The 19,133-nt window shown below is 31.1% G+C and overlaps 1 protein-coding gene across 14 annotated transcripts in view; it reads left to right on the forward strand.

Annotated features, from left to right (window-relative positions):
- LOC116428754 (KICSTOR complex protein SZT2) overlaps window positions 1–19,133 on the forward strand; it is a 38,578-nt gene that overhangs the window by 17,255 nt on the left and 2,190 nt on the right. For 11 of the 14 annotated variants that reach the window (XM_031980811.2, XM_031980812.2, XM_031980807.2 and 8 more), the window contains 15 exons: window positions 6,728–7,031; window positions 7,304–7,492; window positions 7,578–7,781; window positions 8,454–8,708; window positions 9,567–9,943; window positions 10,056–10,158; window positions 10,326–11,174; window positions 11,997–12,267; window positions 12,363–14,287; window positions 14,736–14,830; window positions 15,691–16,114; window positions 16,375–16,750; window positions 17,105–17,270; window positions 17,544–17,760; window positions 17,997–19,081. In XM_031980811.2, coding sequence (XP_031836671.1) covers window positions 6,728–7,031; window positions 7,304–7,492; window positions 7,578–7,781; window positions 8,454–8,708; window positions 9,567–9,943; window positions 10,056–10,158; window positions 10,326–11,174; window positions 11,997–12,267; window positions 12,363–14,287; window positions 14,736–14,830; window positions 15,691–16,114; window positions 16,375–16,750; window positions 17,105–17,270; window positions 17,544–17,760; window positions 17,997–19,081 — 6,840 coding nt within the window. Of the gene's footprint in view, window positions 1–6,727; window positions 7,032–7,303; window positions 7,493–7,577; window positions 7,782–8,453; window positions 8,709–9,566; window positions 9,944–10,055; window positions 10,159–10,325; window positions 11,175–11,996; window positions 12,268–12,362; window positions 14,288–14,735; window positions 14,831–15,690; window positions 16,115–16,374; window positions 16,751–17,104; window positions 17,271–17,543; window positions 17,761–17,996; window positions 19,082–19,133 lie in introns of those variants that run through there. The other 3 variants (XM_031980817.2, XM_031980816.2, XM_031980815.2) reach the window with 3 other exon arrangements.

Genomic DNA, 19,133 nt, shown 5'->3' on the forward strand with positions numbered 1-19,133 from the left:
GCGTCATTGTTGCCATAACTACGTACCAAGCGCTGCGAGTGGACGTCTCCCCTTGCACCTGTGCACTTTTAGCTTGGTGGTCGCGGTTCAAGACGTGAGAGTTGCATTGTATTTAAATATGTTATCTATATTGGGTATATAATATGTACAAATAAATGACAGATAAAGACGGTAGAAGACAAGAAACAATTTTATTTTCGGAAAAAAGGAATGCAATATTTGTTTTGGAATATAGTTGTCTTAAACGTGGAGTACCTAAAATCTGGAAGCGGTGATACCATAGATGGGGATGCAATTTGTCCAGCATTTCAAGTACTAGATATATTGGCAGAAATAAAGGAAATTAATGTCAATTTACTTGAAAATTTGGAAACAATATTACTGAAGATATGGTGTCGATGTGTAATAAATTTGAAAAAATTTAAAATATATTTCTTCGAAACTGTTCTTTTAGATAAAGAAAATTGGCGTGACACAACGTTACATTCAAAATTTTCTATTTAAATAAAAAATTGTTGCAGATAGGGATTTTTTACTTATTCTTACGGTAACATATGGATGAACATCGATAGGAATTTTTGCAGGCGTAATAAAAAAAATTATGATACTAAGGATTAAGGAAAGTACTAAAAATTGAATATGTATGATTATACCAGTATACAAGTATGAAATAAACGCGTCAGATCATTATTTTTTGGTGAGAAATAGTTCACTGATATCCGTAAGTGCAGTTCGTGATAAGAGAATGACGATAATTTTCTATCACTTGTTGTTAGTGAAACATTATATATTTTTTTATGCTTTTTACATGAAATAGATATGATTGTATTTACTTCGCGAATTACTCGTAAGATGATAAAATATCGATGTTCAGTACTTCTTTTACTTATCAGCGTACCTTACAATCAGTACTTATTTTTGTTAAATCTGTTTAATAACTGTCACGCATTCATGAAATTTCAAATTTGTGATACAAGGAAATTGATAAAATTACTTTATACCTACTAGTGTTTTTTTCCTGTTTATATACAGCATTTCTAATGTCTCGATAAAATATTTATTTCTTAGATAGAAGGTCTGTTAGTGTTACATTATCTGAATTTAAATTTTACTATGATCTTCGGTGTATTTAATAACGATGTTTATAAATTTATTTAAATTAAAGAAAACGAAGCAAACGCAATAAAAGATACTAAAAGGAACGAAAACATGTTTCGGTTGAAAAAAAAATTTATTCGATTGATTTGAATGAAATTAACTAATTAAATATTCTATTCATGGTTTGCGTATTTAAGTAGTTCTATGTGGTTTACAGTATTTTGAGATTTATAGCTTTATAGGTGACTGTTTGCAAATATATTTTACAGCGTTAAGACAAAAATATATAAAAAATACTATATCAAAACATTTGATATATTTACATATGTATATATATTAAAATATGCGTAAGAGGAAATTCTCCGAGCGGTATAAAAATTATATGCAAGTAAACGTGTTTTTATAATACGAATCGTTGCTAACCTGTTAACTGTGGAATTTAACTTCAGAAATTTCTGATTATGCGCGCAATGAAATCAAAAAATGAAGTGTATACTCGTCGAACGCAGTTAACTGGTTAAATGTCGCACGCAGTTATAATACAATATATCACGTAGGTAATGTAGACCTACCAGCACTTTACATATCACGTATTCGTATGTATTATATATCATACATTATTATATTGTACATTCGTTATATATATATATATATATGCAATAGAGACCCTTATAATATCTAAAAAGATGTTCTTGTTCTTTCACTACGGAAAACGAAGGTTTGGAGAAAATCAGGGATCAGGAGTAAGTTGGAGGAGTTGAATCTCACTTTCATACAAAGCGTAGAGACCACTTCTCCACTTGGACCATGATCCCCTCACGTAAATAAATTTTATTTAACTTTCGAGTGAAAGATCCGTTTCCTATAGAAAGATGATAGTCAGCAGAACCTTGAGCTGGAAGAGTTAGATCTGGCAAGTTGTTAAGAGCGTCTCTGCTCACTGCCTAGATCCTCACTTCCAACTGTAAGTCGTGCAGATAATACAATGCCCATGCAGTCTGATCGAGGATTAACTTCTTGTCGCTGGTAACCAAGGAACTTCTTTCACAAGAGTACCCACGGCGATACGTAATCATGCGTGAAACTTCATCAATTTACTAGCCCAAGATCGATACGCTACTGTAATTGAAATTTTCATCATAAATTGTGGGAAATGTTCTCCTTATTGTACAAGGAACGAATTACTCTACGAAAGATGGCAATAGTTAAAATAAATACATGAAGGTGTAACAACTATGAGTCATTCACAGACTACGATATGAAACGGATATTCTATTATTTGCTTGAAACACTTGAACGTTTCCCTCTGTAAATGGAAACGTAACATAACTGATAATGTACTAATTACAAAATGCGAAATACTTAAATTCTTCTTTCATTGATAAGAAACATTACGTTACTTTAACTAAATATTGTAGTTGAAAAATTACTGAATATCGAATAAAATTGTTGTAATATGTATATTATTAATGTGATTATTAACAGTTCTTGGTATACCTCTATACGTGTTACACTAATAACAACTACAGTTGAATTCTAAATATTTCACTGGGTAATTTCACCGACACTCAAACATTTACCGTAAAGCAAATCAACGATTACTTTCCAAGAATAGTTTTGAAACTTTAGTCACTTGGCTGCGTTTTAGCCGGTTTTGTTGGTAGATCACGAAAATTTTGTACAACTGCGTGGACATTGGAATATAAGCTAGGTGTAAAAAGTAATGGGAACACTAACAAACATTTAGGTGCGCACTGGGTCTTATATATACCTGAAGCAACTGATAGAAAAACCTGGTTCTCGGTGCCTTCATCGATATCGAAGCCCCACCTCGGTTATGATAACGAAACGTAGTGATAGATATATTTACACGCACACATATGTGATCTCCTCACTTTTATCGAAAATATTGTTACATTATTTCTCTACCCACTTCACGTACCTATTTCCTTGAAATTAGTTGCATGTGAGTGACTTAAAAATGTAAATCATCCTAAATTTAGTACTATCATTTCAATGTATGAACAAACAAATATAATTAAGAAGCATTATTTTTCCATTTGACACACATGGTGTGTATAAAAACGATCTGCTTCTGTTCACAACTGCATATCTCATAGTTCTCATACTATGATCAATTTATAATGAGAAATAAATATATCTTGCATTCTCATTATGAAGTAAATGACTAATATAAATTAGTTAAATTTGTAACTAGTAGAAAAGAATAATATTATAGCACTTTTAGTGAGAAGAGGCAAAAAAGAATCTTTCCAAGTGTTATAATATAAACATTTCTGAAGTTTCTTTAATATTTTAAACATAGACACATGTATTTATAATCTCTTTAATCATTACTCAAACTTTCATTCCTATGATTATCTGGCTCACGTAAACATTTTATCGGTTACTTCGTTCGTGATATGTATCCTCGCGATTATCATTTCAATCTATAGAGGCATTGTACAACTACAAATATGTAACTGGTTTTGCTACAGTAGCATAAAATCAGGGCAATTAAAAAGAATGCAACAATGAAAATGATACCTTTCATACAATGAATTCCTAACAGTAAATCAGCTGATGCATCTTGAAATTTGGACTTTCGATGATTAGTAATCACTTTTTAGGTAATAAAACGTTAGATAACTTTTATCTTATGAAAGTACGTTTATCGTGCGCTTTGAGTGTATTTCTGAGGTACAAGAAAAACGTTACTTTTCCAATTTGTTATAGATAGTATACGCAACTAAAACAGAATATTACAGTATGAGGAAGAAAAATTATGTATGGACTCAAATTTTACGTTTACTTTATTATTTATTATTTCATATGTTAGACTAACTTAATAAGTAAATTTGGCCTGAATTTGTTATCATGATTAGTACTACTTATAATTATTAGTATATATACTAATTAAGAAATTAATTATTGTGCACTCAGTTAAGAGAACCACGGATTTAAATATTAAATACCGTTAATTTAAATCATAAATTCAATTTCTTTGTAAACAATACTTTTTTTGTATAAAAATCAATCGAAAATTGTAAAGGTGATACAGTAACCAATTCCGCTAAATTGCATATCTATTTCTGAAAATTTTAAGTGAAACATAAAAATGATTTTTACAACAGTTCATGTGTACCCCAAAATTCATTTTCTTACAAATAAATTATTTAATAAAAAAATTAATGTTTTATAACAATTTTGTTCGTAATTTAGTTGAAAAGTTAAAAATTAGTTTTAAATATATTGAGTTTTTAACAATAATAATAACGATAATAGTTTGAACATAACTATGTTTCGTTTATACTATCTCACGTTGATCAACAAACCTGATGTAAAACTTAATACAATGTAAAATCTAGGTATAATAGTTTTCATACATTTCTAAATGTAAAGTTTAAAATGAAATAATAGAATTTTCGTTAAGATCAATCAAATAATATATAAATGTTTAGTGTCTATCTTCAATTCCATATCTTAGAACAGCTTAGAATTACTCATCACGATAAAAAATAATGCGGCTATTAAAAATGTGAAGAAAATAAAACGAACAAAATTGCGTTATATTCACTGGCAGAAACTCATAATCGAATCTTATCCTATATATTTTTAAAGAACATTATACAGCCTTGTGAGCATCAATATCAGAACCAATGAAGAGATAAGATTGAAGATAAAACGGTATCTACTTTCGACGATGAAGTCCACATAAGTAAAACCTTCTAAAGATATAACTGAACAATGTCAAATGAACAAGAATTTCCTAAATAGTACATGTTTTCCACTTGACACAGCTTTATTAATTCTACACTTCAGTCATTTCTTAAAATTTCAGCAAAGACAAGTACTTTTTATTATATATCCTTTACTACATACCTTTCTCTTTTACAAATTCTGTCACTTTCCTTTGAATCAACTCAAGATCTATGGAGAAAATAATTGAACAACTTATTTATTTAACGTTTTAATAGAATAAAATACTTCAGTTTTCAATTCACGTAATTGTAGAAAATTTTGTTAACCCTCTATCCAAACCGGAAGAGTATATATTAATGTTGAAGGGTGGAATATTGAAAACTATAGGTGACCCTAATGTTTTGTTCAGGGAATATATATTGTAAGAAAATTGTAGATTTAGATTTTTCCCTGCTTTCTCTGTTTAATTGCATATTCTCAAATGACTCGTTGATTTTTTGAAAGGACGCACAATTCTCCATTTAACTCTGCTACGTTCATCAGGTCTATTTGAACCAATCACATTCTCATCTTTTCAGCACTATTTCGTTTGTTTAGTCTGTTCCGAATTAATCGCATTCCCATTTTGTCCAAGTTAATTCAAAACATAACAGTAAAAGCATATAAAAATCTAATTTTCCTTTGTATAATAGGCCAATGACCTGTTAGGTTTAACGACTCACTGATAACATTATGAAATAGAAAGATTATTTGACATTCCCGAGGTATCGTTAAGCAAATAATGCTACAAAGTGTTCAACAATGCGAACAAAATTTTATACAGGATGACCCTTTTATTAAACTAAGACAAGTAAAATTTATTCTTAGAATATTAGACAGTAAACCCGAAGAATAGTTGTCCATTTATTTTTTATTTAGATAATATGAACAATGTAAATACAAAAAATCTTTACCACCGAAATACAAGTTCTAAATAATTTATTATGCATATTAAATGATGCAGAAAAACAAAATATTATTATGTAGTTTATATTTTTGTCGTTTTATATATAATCGCATTATTTTATTGTGTAACAATACTATTTAACAAAGTAATTTTTATATGAAATATATAAAATGGAGAGCATTGTATGATTTTATTAATAAATTACTAGATGGACCGTTTATCAGTTTACTAAGAAACTGGTAAATCGATTTGATTATTCCGGAAAGTATTGAAAAGTCGGTCTGTAACAGAAACGCAAAGCTCTGAAATCTTGGCGTAACTTACAAACCTGAAAGAATTTAAGAATAATTTAAACTTCCAAAAGAATACAATTTTGTATCTATATGTTTAATTATTTATGCAGAAAACAGTAATGTAAGGAGAAAGTATTATGTAAAAAAGGATAATGCTGCATAGTATACCACAGTGTGCGCTATAATGAAGTAGCATAAAGTGTTAATATTTTATCAATAACGAAAACAAAATGATGTTTCAGTTCATACGAATAAATTTCTTTTTTTCCCTTCTAAACAATGCTTCGGATTGCTACTTTATTAATTTTTCGCTTTGGAGATCCAATGGTAGAACAGAAGAAGCATATCTAACCGAAAAGGTTGTTTTCATAACGATAAGTTGTGGAAAAATTCTAGGTCAACACATTTCCCCACATAGAATTAAAAATATTCAATGTACTAATGATATGAAATGCATGTTTCATGACCAAAGTGAAAATGTTATATAATCCCACATGCGAAACGAAATAAGTTTGAATATATTTACGTTTATAAACATATGAATATCCACAAATAATCGTAATTGACATAACAGTTTTATCAATTATGGAATGATGTATCTATATATTTTTGCACATTTACTGGAAATTCATTTCGAAGTATTCGAATTTTTGAAACCGTATTTACTACGATGTGTTTTCTTTATTAGATTGCTCGAGTAGACGAAGGGTGCATCAACGCATTATTAACTTTAGAGTATTTAAGTTTGTTGAGTCAAGTAGTACCGAACGAAAAAAGTAGTGACATTATATATGGACAAGTACATCAAGATATAAAGTTATCAAAAAAAAATGTCAGGAATATCAAGAATAATGACTGCAGTGCTGAAGAATTGTATCAAAGTGTACCAATCATTGATGAAAAGATACATCCGATGCATTTCTTTTTCGATACATTAAATATTTTACCAAAATGCCAACAGGCTGAGCTTTTATTCTCTATGTTCACTAATGGTAAGATTTTTAACGGCACATCTCTTTTCTGTAAAACTTATAATTAGGAGATGTTTAATTATCCCTGTTTTGTCAAATTGATACCAGTATTTAATATTTTGCAAATATTCTTTCGTTATTCGTTATTAATTATTCTAAGTAATTCTTCCTTAAATTAAACTATAAAGTATTATTATAGTGCTACTTATATTAAGTGTGAAATATCATTATTAATATCATTACAATACATGATACAATATATGAATTAAGTCAAAATGGATAATTATTTTAAGGTTCGAATACCAAACATGAAGGTCAAAACGGTGCGAATAGGATCCTGATGGATAATTTTTTGGAGCATATAAAACAGTTGCATAATAAAGAACTTCTATTAACGTCCGCAGAATCTCAAAAATTTGCATTAATGCTCTTGAATAGACCTCGGGACGGTGGACCAAATTTAAGATTTTTTTCTTTGAAAGGTATTAATATCTTTTTAGTTAAGTATGTGTGCGTTTCCATACGTCTATGTTGTGTTAATATAATTCGATTCTAGACTTATAAAAGAAACGCTTTCAGAAAAACATGGCTACTACAGGGAGCAGTACTCCTATCCACGTTGGAAATGTTTCATTAAAGGAATTAGTACAACACATGTGGTCATTACAGTTTTACCCGCATCGGAAAAAGATGTACGTTTATTCAATTCACCTACGTACGCAGAGGATTCCCCCATGAGCAACAATTCTGAGAAGAATCATAAATCCTCTGGTAAATTTGACAAATTTCAATCGGGGCCAATTAATGTTTATTATAATAAACCTATTTATAAAGCACTGGAAATATTTATCATATTGAATTTTTGGAGATTCTGTCGCATAATCTTGTAAATAAACAGTTGAAACAAACATAGCTTTCTCCTGTACCGAAATTTTAACACATGGGGTGAATAGTTATTTATACACAATCAATCATACTATAAGTAAGAATATTGTCACATAATTATAATATAAATTCAGGAATAACAATTAAAAAAATGTAATTTTTCAACACTTCGTGACATAATTCTTTCTTGCATTATACCCGTCAATTGTTTTAAGACAATTCAAGAGGTCATTATGAAAAAGGAGTCCAAGAATATCTTTATACTATTTATATGTGGTAATATAACATTATTTTGAATAATCCAATATACTCTGTCATGTCTTTGCCTGATAATAAAATTCTAAATCTTGCCAAGAATGAATGAAACAGATTTGTATTGTAAAATATATAGCTCATTAATAATAAATTAAAAATTAACATATATCTTGGCCAAAATAATCAGAAGTATCAATCATATTAACAAGAAAATGCATCTTATATTTGAATATTTTGTAATAAATATTTCCAGTACTGGACACGATTATTATTTGTAAGTAAATAATATTATGCCAAAAACAGGCAAGGACGAAGACTTTCAAAGTTTCGAAGAAAATCTTGTTATTCCTGTTTACATTTACGACTGTTCATTGGCCTCGTTAATCGACACGTTAACCGACAAATTAAAAATATCACATAACAAGGATATCTATCAAGACCACACATTTCGGATTGGTCAGCAAGAGGAAAAAGATTTCGTTGAATTAAAATCTGGTTGTAATTCGAAACCTTCATCTCCAGAATCAAAAAGTGAAGACTCTGATAATACTACAAGTGGTAAGCAACAATTTTTTATTATGCTTTACGTGTTTTATAGTTGTTTCTACAATACTTTACATTCATAGAATTAGAGTAAAATGTAGCCTACGAGAATTTGTAGAGAAGGATTTAATCAGAACAGATTTAACCTGTGACATCATTTATATTTTTAGAGACACGATATTTTTCATAATTATTATTCTCAAATATTTTCCGAATTTAGGTAAGGTGTTCATAAGTTCAACGTATTTTCATTTTGATCATCTTCATTCCATTTCGAAGTTACTTTTAAAGGGTTATATACCCTCAAACGGTTAAAAAGGACAAAAATATAACCATTTAATTGTATGTAAAATAATGTTATCCGAATAATATTCTTTGAAAATTTGAGCTAAATATCTTAAGATATAAGAACCCGATAGCCTCTTTTCTAAATCTATTTTATCGAAAGATTGTCTGCGGTATCAAATGTATCTTCATGGTGGTTTATCTAAACCGATTTACTTTGAATTTACGTTAAACTGTATAAGAAAAGGCTTATCAAAGTCGATGTAAAAAAGAATCAATTTTTTATAAATGGCAGCTATTTGAATTCTTCACTTAAATTTACAAATTATTTAGTTAATAAAATAAACAGATGCACAAGAAATATTCTTTTTGTATTGTACAGAAAATTTATGTAAATTATTTAATGCTGTCTATTCGTAGAACATAAACACAACATTTTTCACACTATCTACATCATTTTCCTTGTTTTTTCATAGTCAACAGTGATTATTCTTTTTTGTTCATCTTGTACAATATTGAGTATTCAAATGATTTAAATAACTAAAGTTACTGTTGTTTTCACTATTCTTCTATTTTTTCCTATTACAGATCAACGAAGTCTAACGAAGCATTGCAAACGGGTGAGTTTGGCACACTGTCATTGTTACGTTGTTGCTGTCTATAAATCGTTAGTACTGCAACAACCCCTTAGTTATGAAGATATGGAGGCTGCTGTAGAACAATGCGAGGAGACATTAATTGAGATTGACGTAACAAATTATTTACGATGCGTATGCAGACATTTGAATAAATTATCAGAAAATGATACGCTAGATCAGTTACAATATTCTGCATGCGACGATGTTAAACCGTTACATGACTTAATCAGGGAAAAATTTAAGAGGATAATGACGGTTGCATTCAGACCAGTCCCCGCACACCCCGAATTCTATTACTGCTCACCAAATTGGATAGGGAATAAAATGGTAAGTTCGTGATATAATATTATAGAATACGTAAAATATTCTAGCAATTGGTTAATAGATTAACGTGAACAAAGTTTGGAAAATGGGAAATTATTAGAAACGAAATTTCTAGGACGTTTCTGAGTTTCAAAGATCGGATAGTGATGATGAATTTGAAAATTTCTTCTTCCATTCGACAAGTGTTGATTCCATGTCAGACAATCATCATAAGAAAGGTAAGTAACAGAATATGATTAAACAAGTTTCAAGAAATTCTTTTATGATGTTATGAACATCGGTGAGAAGTAGATAATCTATATAATTAATAATAATAATAACAATAGTATGAATGGACATTTTAAACATGAGTTTTAATGCGTCGTTTTAAATGTTTTGTTGACAGTTCAGTCAGAAAAGCTAGTATGGCCTACCAGGATTACTCCTAGAATGTCAAAAGTGTCGAGTCATGACTCTGTGGAATATCTGTCGAGTACTATTCAAGAAGAAAATATTTGCGAGAAAGAACAACCTCTCTTCTTGCAATTAAGTTGTTCTATTCGATTTCAATTTAGATCTGGTCTGAATAGTGTTCCAGTTGAAACTCTACCAACATGTTTCGTAGAAATCTCACAAAAAATGGAGGATTACACGGACAAGAGTGTAACAGATGTAAAGCCATCTGATTTGAAAATTACTTTGGACATCATCTGCTTAAATCTTCCAAGGGAGGTATTGGAAATAAGTTTGGAACACTATCCTGGTTTGAGGACAACATCATTTTGTAGCGGTTCTCCTATTGGCAGTTTGCGAACAGAAAGCGGAAGTAGTTCAGAAAATAACACTAGAAGTGAATTCTTTCAGGAGAAAATGGCTCACCTTCCTTTGAATCAACATAGCGCAATAAATAACTTAAAAGATGAAATTGAATGGCTTTTGCAAGATGAAACTACAACCGCACTATTGGATCGGTCCTCTGTCAACGTGGAGATTTTAAATTTTGTAGCGGATCACGTTTCAGAATCAGCGGATAGGTTTAGTTGCAAATTGGAAAAAGTTCCTTTGCATTTTGTATTTCCCTCGGAAGAAAGCAAACCAAAGTTTCTAAACGAATTAAAGAAATTAGAAATTGACAAATATCGTATTCAACAAGAAGAGAAGTTCTTCTATTTCGTAAAAAATGTGGAACGAGTGTCGCCTATAATAATCCAAAAGGATTCGAATAACGAAAAAGAAGAATCAAAAGTTAAATATGGTATGTTCTATGATTAAAGATTTGATGATACAGTAAGTTCAGTATTTGTAATAAATGTATTATTATAATATAAGACTAATAATGTTTAATTTATATATCACAATACAGTATTCTCGCAGTAAGTACCCGAAAACCTGGACCGCAACTAGATACTAATCGTGAGGTGGTGTTGATTTAAAATTCAGATAAGATCCGAGCCAAGCTCTTCTTTTCTTTATTGATCCGAGAGAAGGACACTGCGAGTAATATATCAAGAGATCTGAATTTCGGAACGATCAAAAGAAATAAGTCAATAAGGCGATATTAATGAAACGTTAAACTTTGTTATTTTTTACTTTTACTGAATGAAACTTATATCAATTTTGTTGTGAAGTTTTTCTGATTAAAATGAAACCACACAAGATATATTTTGAAACATACTTCGCTTATTTAATAAAGGATAGTTTAATTTTTTGAAGTACGTGCGATTTAAAGTATGTTATGTTTGGTCTTGTTGTAATAAAAAAAAATTCACAGATACGTTAGTAAAAGTTTCGTTTACAAAACAATCCTTATAAAAAAGTACGTTATTATTGCATTAGAATTGTCTCACCGATATTTATCACCACTAAACACTGTATCGTATCATATTACCACTACTCGATCGTCGAGCTCCGTGGTTTGTCGAGGGAACTTATCCCTTAATGGTGAGGATGACCACCGAGCATTAACCCTTAGGTTCGCAACGGGAACTAATTGCGAGAATATGCATATCGTTATGAAAATGTAAAGTGAACTGTGTTATATTTCGCCAATAATGATTTGTATATGATTTATTTAAAGATAATGTTATAGAGACATCGGAGAAAAAAGATTTACAAACTAGTGACGTAAATAGTAGTGTTGCTGAAAATACCAGTGGAAATCACGATTTTGAAGATTCTAATATAACAGAAAGAAAATCTGATTTGACCGATGAACACAAAGGACAATATAATTCAGAGCGCGGTTTTAAGTGGCTAAAAGATCTGGATAATCGTGATAGCTTTTTACCAAATTTTTGGTTAATCTTGAAAGTAGAAAGTGATTATGTCAACGTTTACTTCCATTGCAGGTAAGCAATTTCGTTCCACCATCCCGTTGTCGAAATCTTCCGGGCTTACCTCAATATTTAAAGAATAAAATGTTTATATTTGTAATGATTAATAGGTTCTTAGAAATCACATCGGCAGAAGTAAGCAGTTATTGGCATACGCAGAAAACGTTAATTGATCAAATAAAAAGTACCTGTCGTCAAGTAAATCAATATTTACTTTTGCAAAATCTTCATAAGACAAGTAAATGTTCGGAATTACTAGAAACTGAAACAAGTGAAGACTACAATTGGAAATCAGAAACTGCAAATGAATTTAGTAACACTGTACAGAACAGAGATTTAGCCCAAAGTTTCACCCCTGGCATGTTTCGATGTCGAGTAGTCTGGGAATTCACCTTCCGGTTACATCCCCGATTGAAAACTGGACCTGGAAGGTCCGGATTGTCACGGGGTATAAAAGCGTTGCACGGAGTTTTAAACAGATTCGCCGTGACTAATCGCAGTAACATGTTCGTGTATCAAGAAAATAATAAAAATGTTTTTTATCTAAGACTTCACGAGCAAATAAGCGATGGAAAAATGTTACAAAATAAATTATCGGAAAGTGATGAAAAGCTGGTTGTCTCTCGAAGCAACAGCGTAGTTTCACTGTCACAGACAAAATTACACGATAACAGCACAACGAATGATACACGGCCCAGAGTTCGATCTTTCAGTGAAAAAGAATCGAACCTCTTAAATAAAACTGAAGATTCAATCGTCTTAATGGTACACGGAATTTCAGATGCTGGACCGGAAGTAAAACGCGACTTGGTACAAGTTTTACAAAATCGTTTAGATGATGCGGTGTTAGAAGTTTTAACCGTTATGTTGGCAAGGAATCCAATGTGTAAACTAACTCCCGCCGATGTGCATTTCATTCAACCGCCAAAACCACCGGAATACATTAAACAGTTGTGTGTAGAAAAGCATTGTATACCATATATTGGTGCATTAGAATTTTATTTACGACAAAATATACTTCAATTTTTACATATACCAAAGTATACGGATAATAGGGCAGAATATCATTTTCAAGATTACTCACAACTGGAAGGATCTACGAAATGGGTTGCAGAATCAGATATTTTTTTGTACAATCAAAGTCCTTCTAGTGGTAGCAAAGGAATCGCTTGTATAGCTCTAGCAATTACTGGTGATGGAGGTGGAATGAAATCATTGCATAGTAAATTATCGGAAGATAGTTTTCCAGAGAATATAAAACAGGATGATTTTGAAAATATCATCGCGACAGCAGTTTTTGATAAAAGATCAACACCTTTGTCCTCGACAGTACTACCTTTAATTGAATTTAAAATTTGGAAACAAGGCAAAGATAATGTGGAAGTTTTGTTGCAAAAACTGTGTTTGACAGTTAAACATGCTATTTGGGATTTAGTGACGGAATATAAATTTTTACCAGTTCCTTTGACAGAGCCGATTCTGACAGTGAGTGATAGTTCAGAAGTATATGCAGAAAACAAAAACACAGAGACATCGGCTAAAGTAGAAGGGTTGCAAAGAATGGGATCAGAATTATTAATTAATCGATTTGATACAGGAGAAGAAGGAAAATTACGTTCCACTTATTGCGTCACATTATCTCAATGGTTTCGCTTTGCTTTAGACATCGGAGTTCCGTCAGTAAAAAAGCACGAAGTAAACATTTATCACAGACATGCTGTACCTACTATTGTCAGAGAATTAGAAATTCTTATCCAATGTCAAGCGCCGGATACTTCTAGCAGAGCTTTTGTTTTGCAAGATAAGCAACCTTTTATCGAGAAATTTCTTCTTAATGAAGAGGCAGCGAACAAGACACATGATAATCTTTCCTCACAAAAAGAAGATAATTTGAATTTTCCACTTTATATACCTTGTGACTTTAATAAAGACGAACAAGGAACCTATACAGAATGTATTTTAATTGCCAGAAACTTTGCTCAGTGGAAAGCTTCCGTGAACGGGAAAATACAATCGGAATTGTTCGTCTCAAAAGGTAAAGTATTAACTATAAATATTGTACAATACATTAGTCTTACTTCAATGTTAATTACCAAATATGTAATCTTGGCAAGAGTTTTCAACATTATGACAAGGTCAAACGAATATCATCATAACATGTCCGCATTTATGTCTACAATTTTTATGTAAAACATTTTTTCGTACTATTCATATTTTTCAAGATATTTCAACTTGATTTCAAACAAACCGGGCATATTGTTTATCTATAGTCAGTTATATAAGTGTTTGTTTACCTATTGCGTTCAGAAGTAACTTCTGAAATCAAATTAAATGATATGTCTGTGATTTTTCCATAAATCTTTTGTTGTCAATATGCACATTTAGACATTGCTTTTAGTGTATTTTTTATTTCAACACAATTCTTTCGGGGTTTTAAATAATATGTATTTTAAATCGCTTAATGTATGTCTTTTTTATCGTAGATCAAAAAGTACTGCAGAAGTTTAATCCACTGATATTGGAATCAAGTTTTGTGTCAAGACAACGAATATTACTTGCTGAAATTCGAAATGATAAAGTAAGTAGCTACCTAATATGATTTAAAGAATACACTGAACACAATGTACTTTTAAACCTTTGGAATTCAGTTAAACAGGCATACAGGAAGGAACGAAGAAAGAGAGTCAGAGGTAGAAATAGAATTTTTAAATCAGTTTCCGCGGTGCTTAACATAGATAATTATGTTGTTTGGTATTACTACCATTATCGATAAAATTATCCATATCCTTATAGCTCAGTCTTCTAAAGTTCTGTCACATCTTGGCCAAGCTCCACCAAGCTAAAAGTATACAGAGGTAAGGGGAGATGTCCGGTCTTCATGGCGCTCGGTCCGGTAGTTAGACACAGTTGTTATTGGCTGAGTCGCCCCTGTGCACTTTGAGTTTGCTGGTGCTCGGCCAAAACGTGAGAACTGCATTAATTTTTTCATGGAGTGGGGATGTAGTGGAGCGCTGCCCCTTATCCACACTTTTACTTGTTATAATTCTTGAACCAGAACTTCTAAGAAAGAGAAAGTACTTACGTGAAATCCGAGAAGGTCGAAGATCAAAGCGACGACCGCGCGGCTATATCAGAGGTTGTCTCACAGCACGCTCATGTATATAGAATTCAATATAGTAATAGCAAAAGTTTTTTGCGATTATTTCGGAAACTATAAGGTTGCAAAAATTTTATCACAGGAAAAGGTTGATCAAAGTATCAGTTTCTACAATATTTGTAAATTTCACGAAAATCAGGAGTAAACGGGCTCAACTACAGTATTACCCAGTTGTGATGTATGCTATAACGAACAAGCTTCTAGAAGCAATTACGTTCGTTGTGCCATACCTTACAGTAGTTGTTGAATTACAAAATACTGTAATTAAATTATTGTTGCAGATAACACTTTATATGTATAACTGGTCTAAAGAGAAATCTGAGAAATTGATGAAACAGACTAATAGTTTGGGAACATGGCTTTCTTCAAGATCGAATTTTCTCAGAAACGTATTAATGCATAAATTAGGAATATTTCATCACCGACCAAATTTGATGAGAGAAACAAATTCCCACTACTTTCAAATTACAGACATGGAAAATTTAACAAAATTTTCTTCCGGAACATACAGTGATGAGAAAGAGTGGGTAAGATCAAATAACAGAGCACAGAACATAAAACACAGTCAGTTTTCATGGAACGATGTACTCGGCCAAACAATGCGTGATGTCAAATCAAACACTAGTTGCCATAATAATGTCGATCCAGTTACGAAAGCGGTTTGCGATTTGCAAGATTTACGACTGCGCGAAAGAAAAATGAAAGGTGAGGATAGGAAGAAATAAAAAGTAATTTGATTTATATACTATTGTGAACAATAATACGAAGATTATATTTTCCACGATTTGATTGAAATAAGCTCACATGAATTATAAAACGGATTATCTCGCAAAAATAATTTAGTCAAGTTAGGAAATGTAAATAATGCAAAATCATTTTTAAGTCTTATTAAGAATAGAGTAACAATTTTTATCAAACGTTTTTTTGAATTATATATTAATGTAACTTACTTTTCACATTTTCAGAGGATTTAAATAAGTTATACACGATGTGGCAAAATCGTAGTGCTGCGCCAAATATTCCGATTTCTATTAGTGCTTTGAATACTTCCAAACAACATTCACGACTAATACACTTTTGTCATACACCACTGTTATTTTTACCTTCGTGGCGTTTACAATCAGCAGCAACAAGAGATCATTCACTAGCCACACAATCGTCACTGAATGTAAACGTCAATATGCACCAACAGCAATCGCAACAAGTGCAGACAATTCAAAGTAATCAATCAGATGTCATAAAGTGGCATCAAGAATTGTGTACATTGATGTTGTCAGAATACAAACAGTACCTTCAAATAATGGGATTTGATCAAATTCAGATGGAATCTCCTGATAAAAGGTAAGTTTTTGTTAAATATTATACTTTTAATCAATGAAAATATAGAAAAGTTATTGTTATTATGTCAGGTGTACGATCTCAGAACAATTTTATTTGCTAATGCGGGCTGAAATAACAAAGTAGTGTCTTCAGAACATTTGAATGTTAACTGTAAAAATATGTAGTAGAAAATATAGGGTTCTATTTAAAAATATAAACCTGTGCTTCACGGGATGCTTGAAGGTTCCTTTATACCGTATAGGTTCCATCTAAAACATTTCTTCCTATCATTCATACTTCCCGAGATATTTTTTAATAAAGTCACAAACCAATACTGTACAAAATTGAATAAAAACAATTTTGATTTGTTTTCAGTTGTGAAGAACAGACGCAGCAACAATCACATTACCTCAAAAAGTCAACGTTAGGAGGAGTATTGCTGTTTGAAATTTATTTATCGCAACCGTTTTTTATTGTTAAGTTACATATTATTGAATGTAATCGACTTCAAACCAAAACTAGTAGCGCATTAGTTAATCAGGTACGTTTATCTGTAATTAATAGTGTAATTTCACGTGTTTTTCAAAATGCATTTTATCAGTTTAATAAAAATGGTGATCAGCAGTGGCTTTCTTAAGTTTTCTACTGATCTCTTGTTAAATTTCTCGACTTTCGTGTACTAGATATACAGAGATCTGTATGAAGTATAAAACAATGAATTAAATGTGATCTAATCATTATATAAATAACTATGGTTTTTGATTAACATATTGTTAGAAATAATAAAATTTTTTTTAATTTTATTATATTACAGTTTCTATTAAGCTTTGTTGATGCCTGCGACAAAATCAAGACTAATATGCATCTACACTCGTTTACATACGACTTCCACTTACGTTGTATTCACTCGTACATCGCTGGGAACGGATCATGGTCATTGCAACAAGGATATCATCTTATTCATTTTCTCGACGATTTTAACAAATATTATAGCAAAGCGCCGAACTATGCTAGGAATCTTATATACAGTGGTAAGTTTTATATTTATTCATTTTTATAATGAATTTTTTCTACAAAAATTATATTTTGTACATCATTTTGATTAACTGTTAATACTTTCACTGTAACAATTGTATGTGCAGAGTGTTTAGTTGCAAATACATTTTAGTGAGATGTTCGAATTTACAAATTTGCAATTTCGATATTGTTTTCAAATTATGAATAATTAATTTGCAAATATTGTTGTCATATGATGTATCTGTTTTAGATGTAGTGGCAATCCGGAATTTAACAATACCAGGTCGTACTTTGTATTCTTATTTATTGCTTCATGAGAAAAGTTACAACATGCGTGTATTTGAAATGAAATGCGATCATCAAGATTCTCAAGAAAGCGAATATGTTTTAGTTAATTTGAAGAATACGCCTTCAATCAGTTATTGTGATGCACAAGATACGAGATATACCGATGACTTCGACGTTGCATTAATCGTATCATATTTAGAACAATCTATGCAAATGGAAAAAACAGGAATTACTTTGAAGTATTATTTAATGTTAACGAGTAAGAGAGAATTATATCCAAAGGGGGAAGTAGAAAATAATAAACTCGGAAAATTTCGGACTGTGTATAGCATCGAAAAACCTGTCACAAATATTCCTGCAGAAGCAAAGTCTGAAACAGATATTTTCCAAAAAGAGATTTTAAAGGAATTTCCATCAGACATTTATGAACGTGATCAAGATGTCAGTGACAGGAAAAATGACTCTAAAATATCTAACATTAGTTTCAGTACTAATAATAATAGCACTAGCGCACCTACACCACCACCTGTACCAAATTCTCCATTGACTCAAAATGCAAATCCTCCAAGTGTCTCATTAAACTCATCGTCGTCACATTTGATTCAAATACGGCAAGAATCAATTAATTACTTAGGGTATTATTCTTCGCACGAACAATTAATGCAACAGACAATAATGTCCCAGGCAAATGAAGCTCGTATTCATATATTAAATATGATAGATAGAGGAGGTTTGCAATGCAAAACACATCTACTTTGGAATAAATTATTGGAAAGTAAATCCGCAATGATTTATAAGGAATTTGCTGAACTATGTTCTTTGGCTCACGTGGAGCCATTATCAAATTTAGATTCAAGACTCCAGCCACTTATAAATCAACCAGTTTCATGGTATCAAACATTATCTAAAGTTTTACAAAACAAGTATCAAGATCATTACAAACAATTTAATACTTTAGATGGAAATGTTTCGCATCTTCTCATATTACATCCAAGCTTCTTTCAAGCCTTCATGATGCTGACTATAGATCTACATGCTTCAAAAGGGGTTTGTAATTTATTTTATAATAATGAACTAATTACATAAAAACAAGTACGAA

Source organism: Nomia melanderi, chromosome 10 (genome assembly GCF_051020985.1).
Source record: "Nomia melanderi isolate GNS246 chromosome 10, iyNomMela1, whole genome shotgun sequence".
Taxonomy (NCBI): domain Eukaryota; kingdom Metazoa; phylum Arthropoda; class Insecta; order Hymenoptera; family Halictidae; genus Nomia; species Nomia melanderi.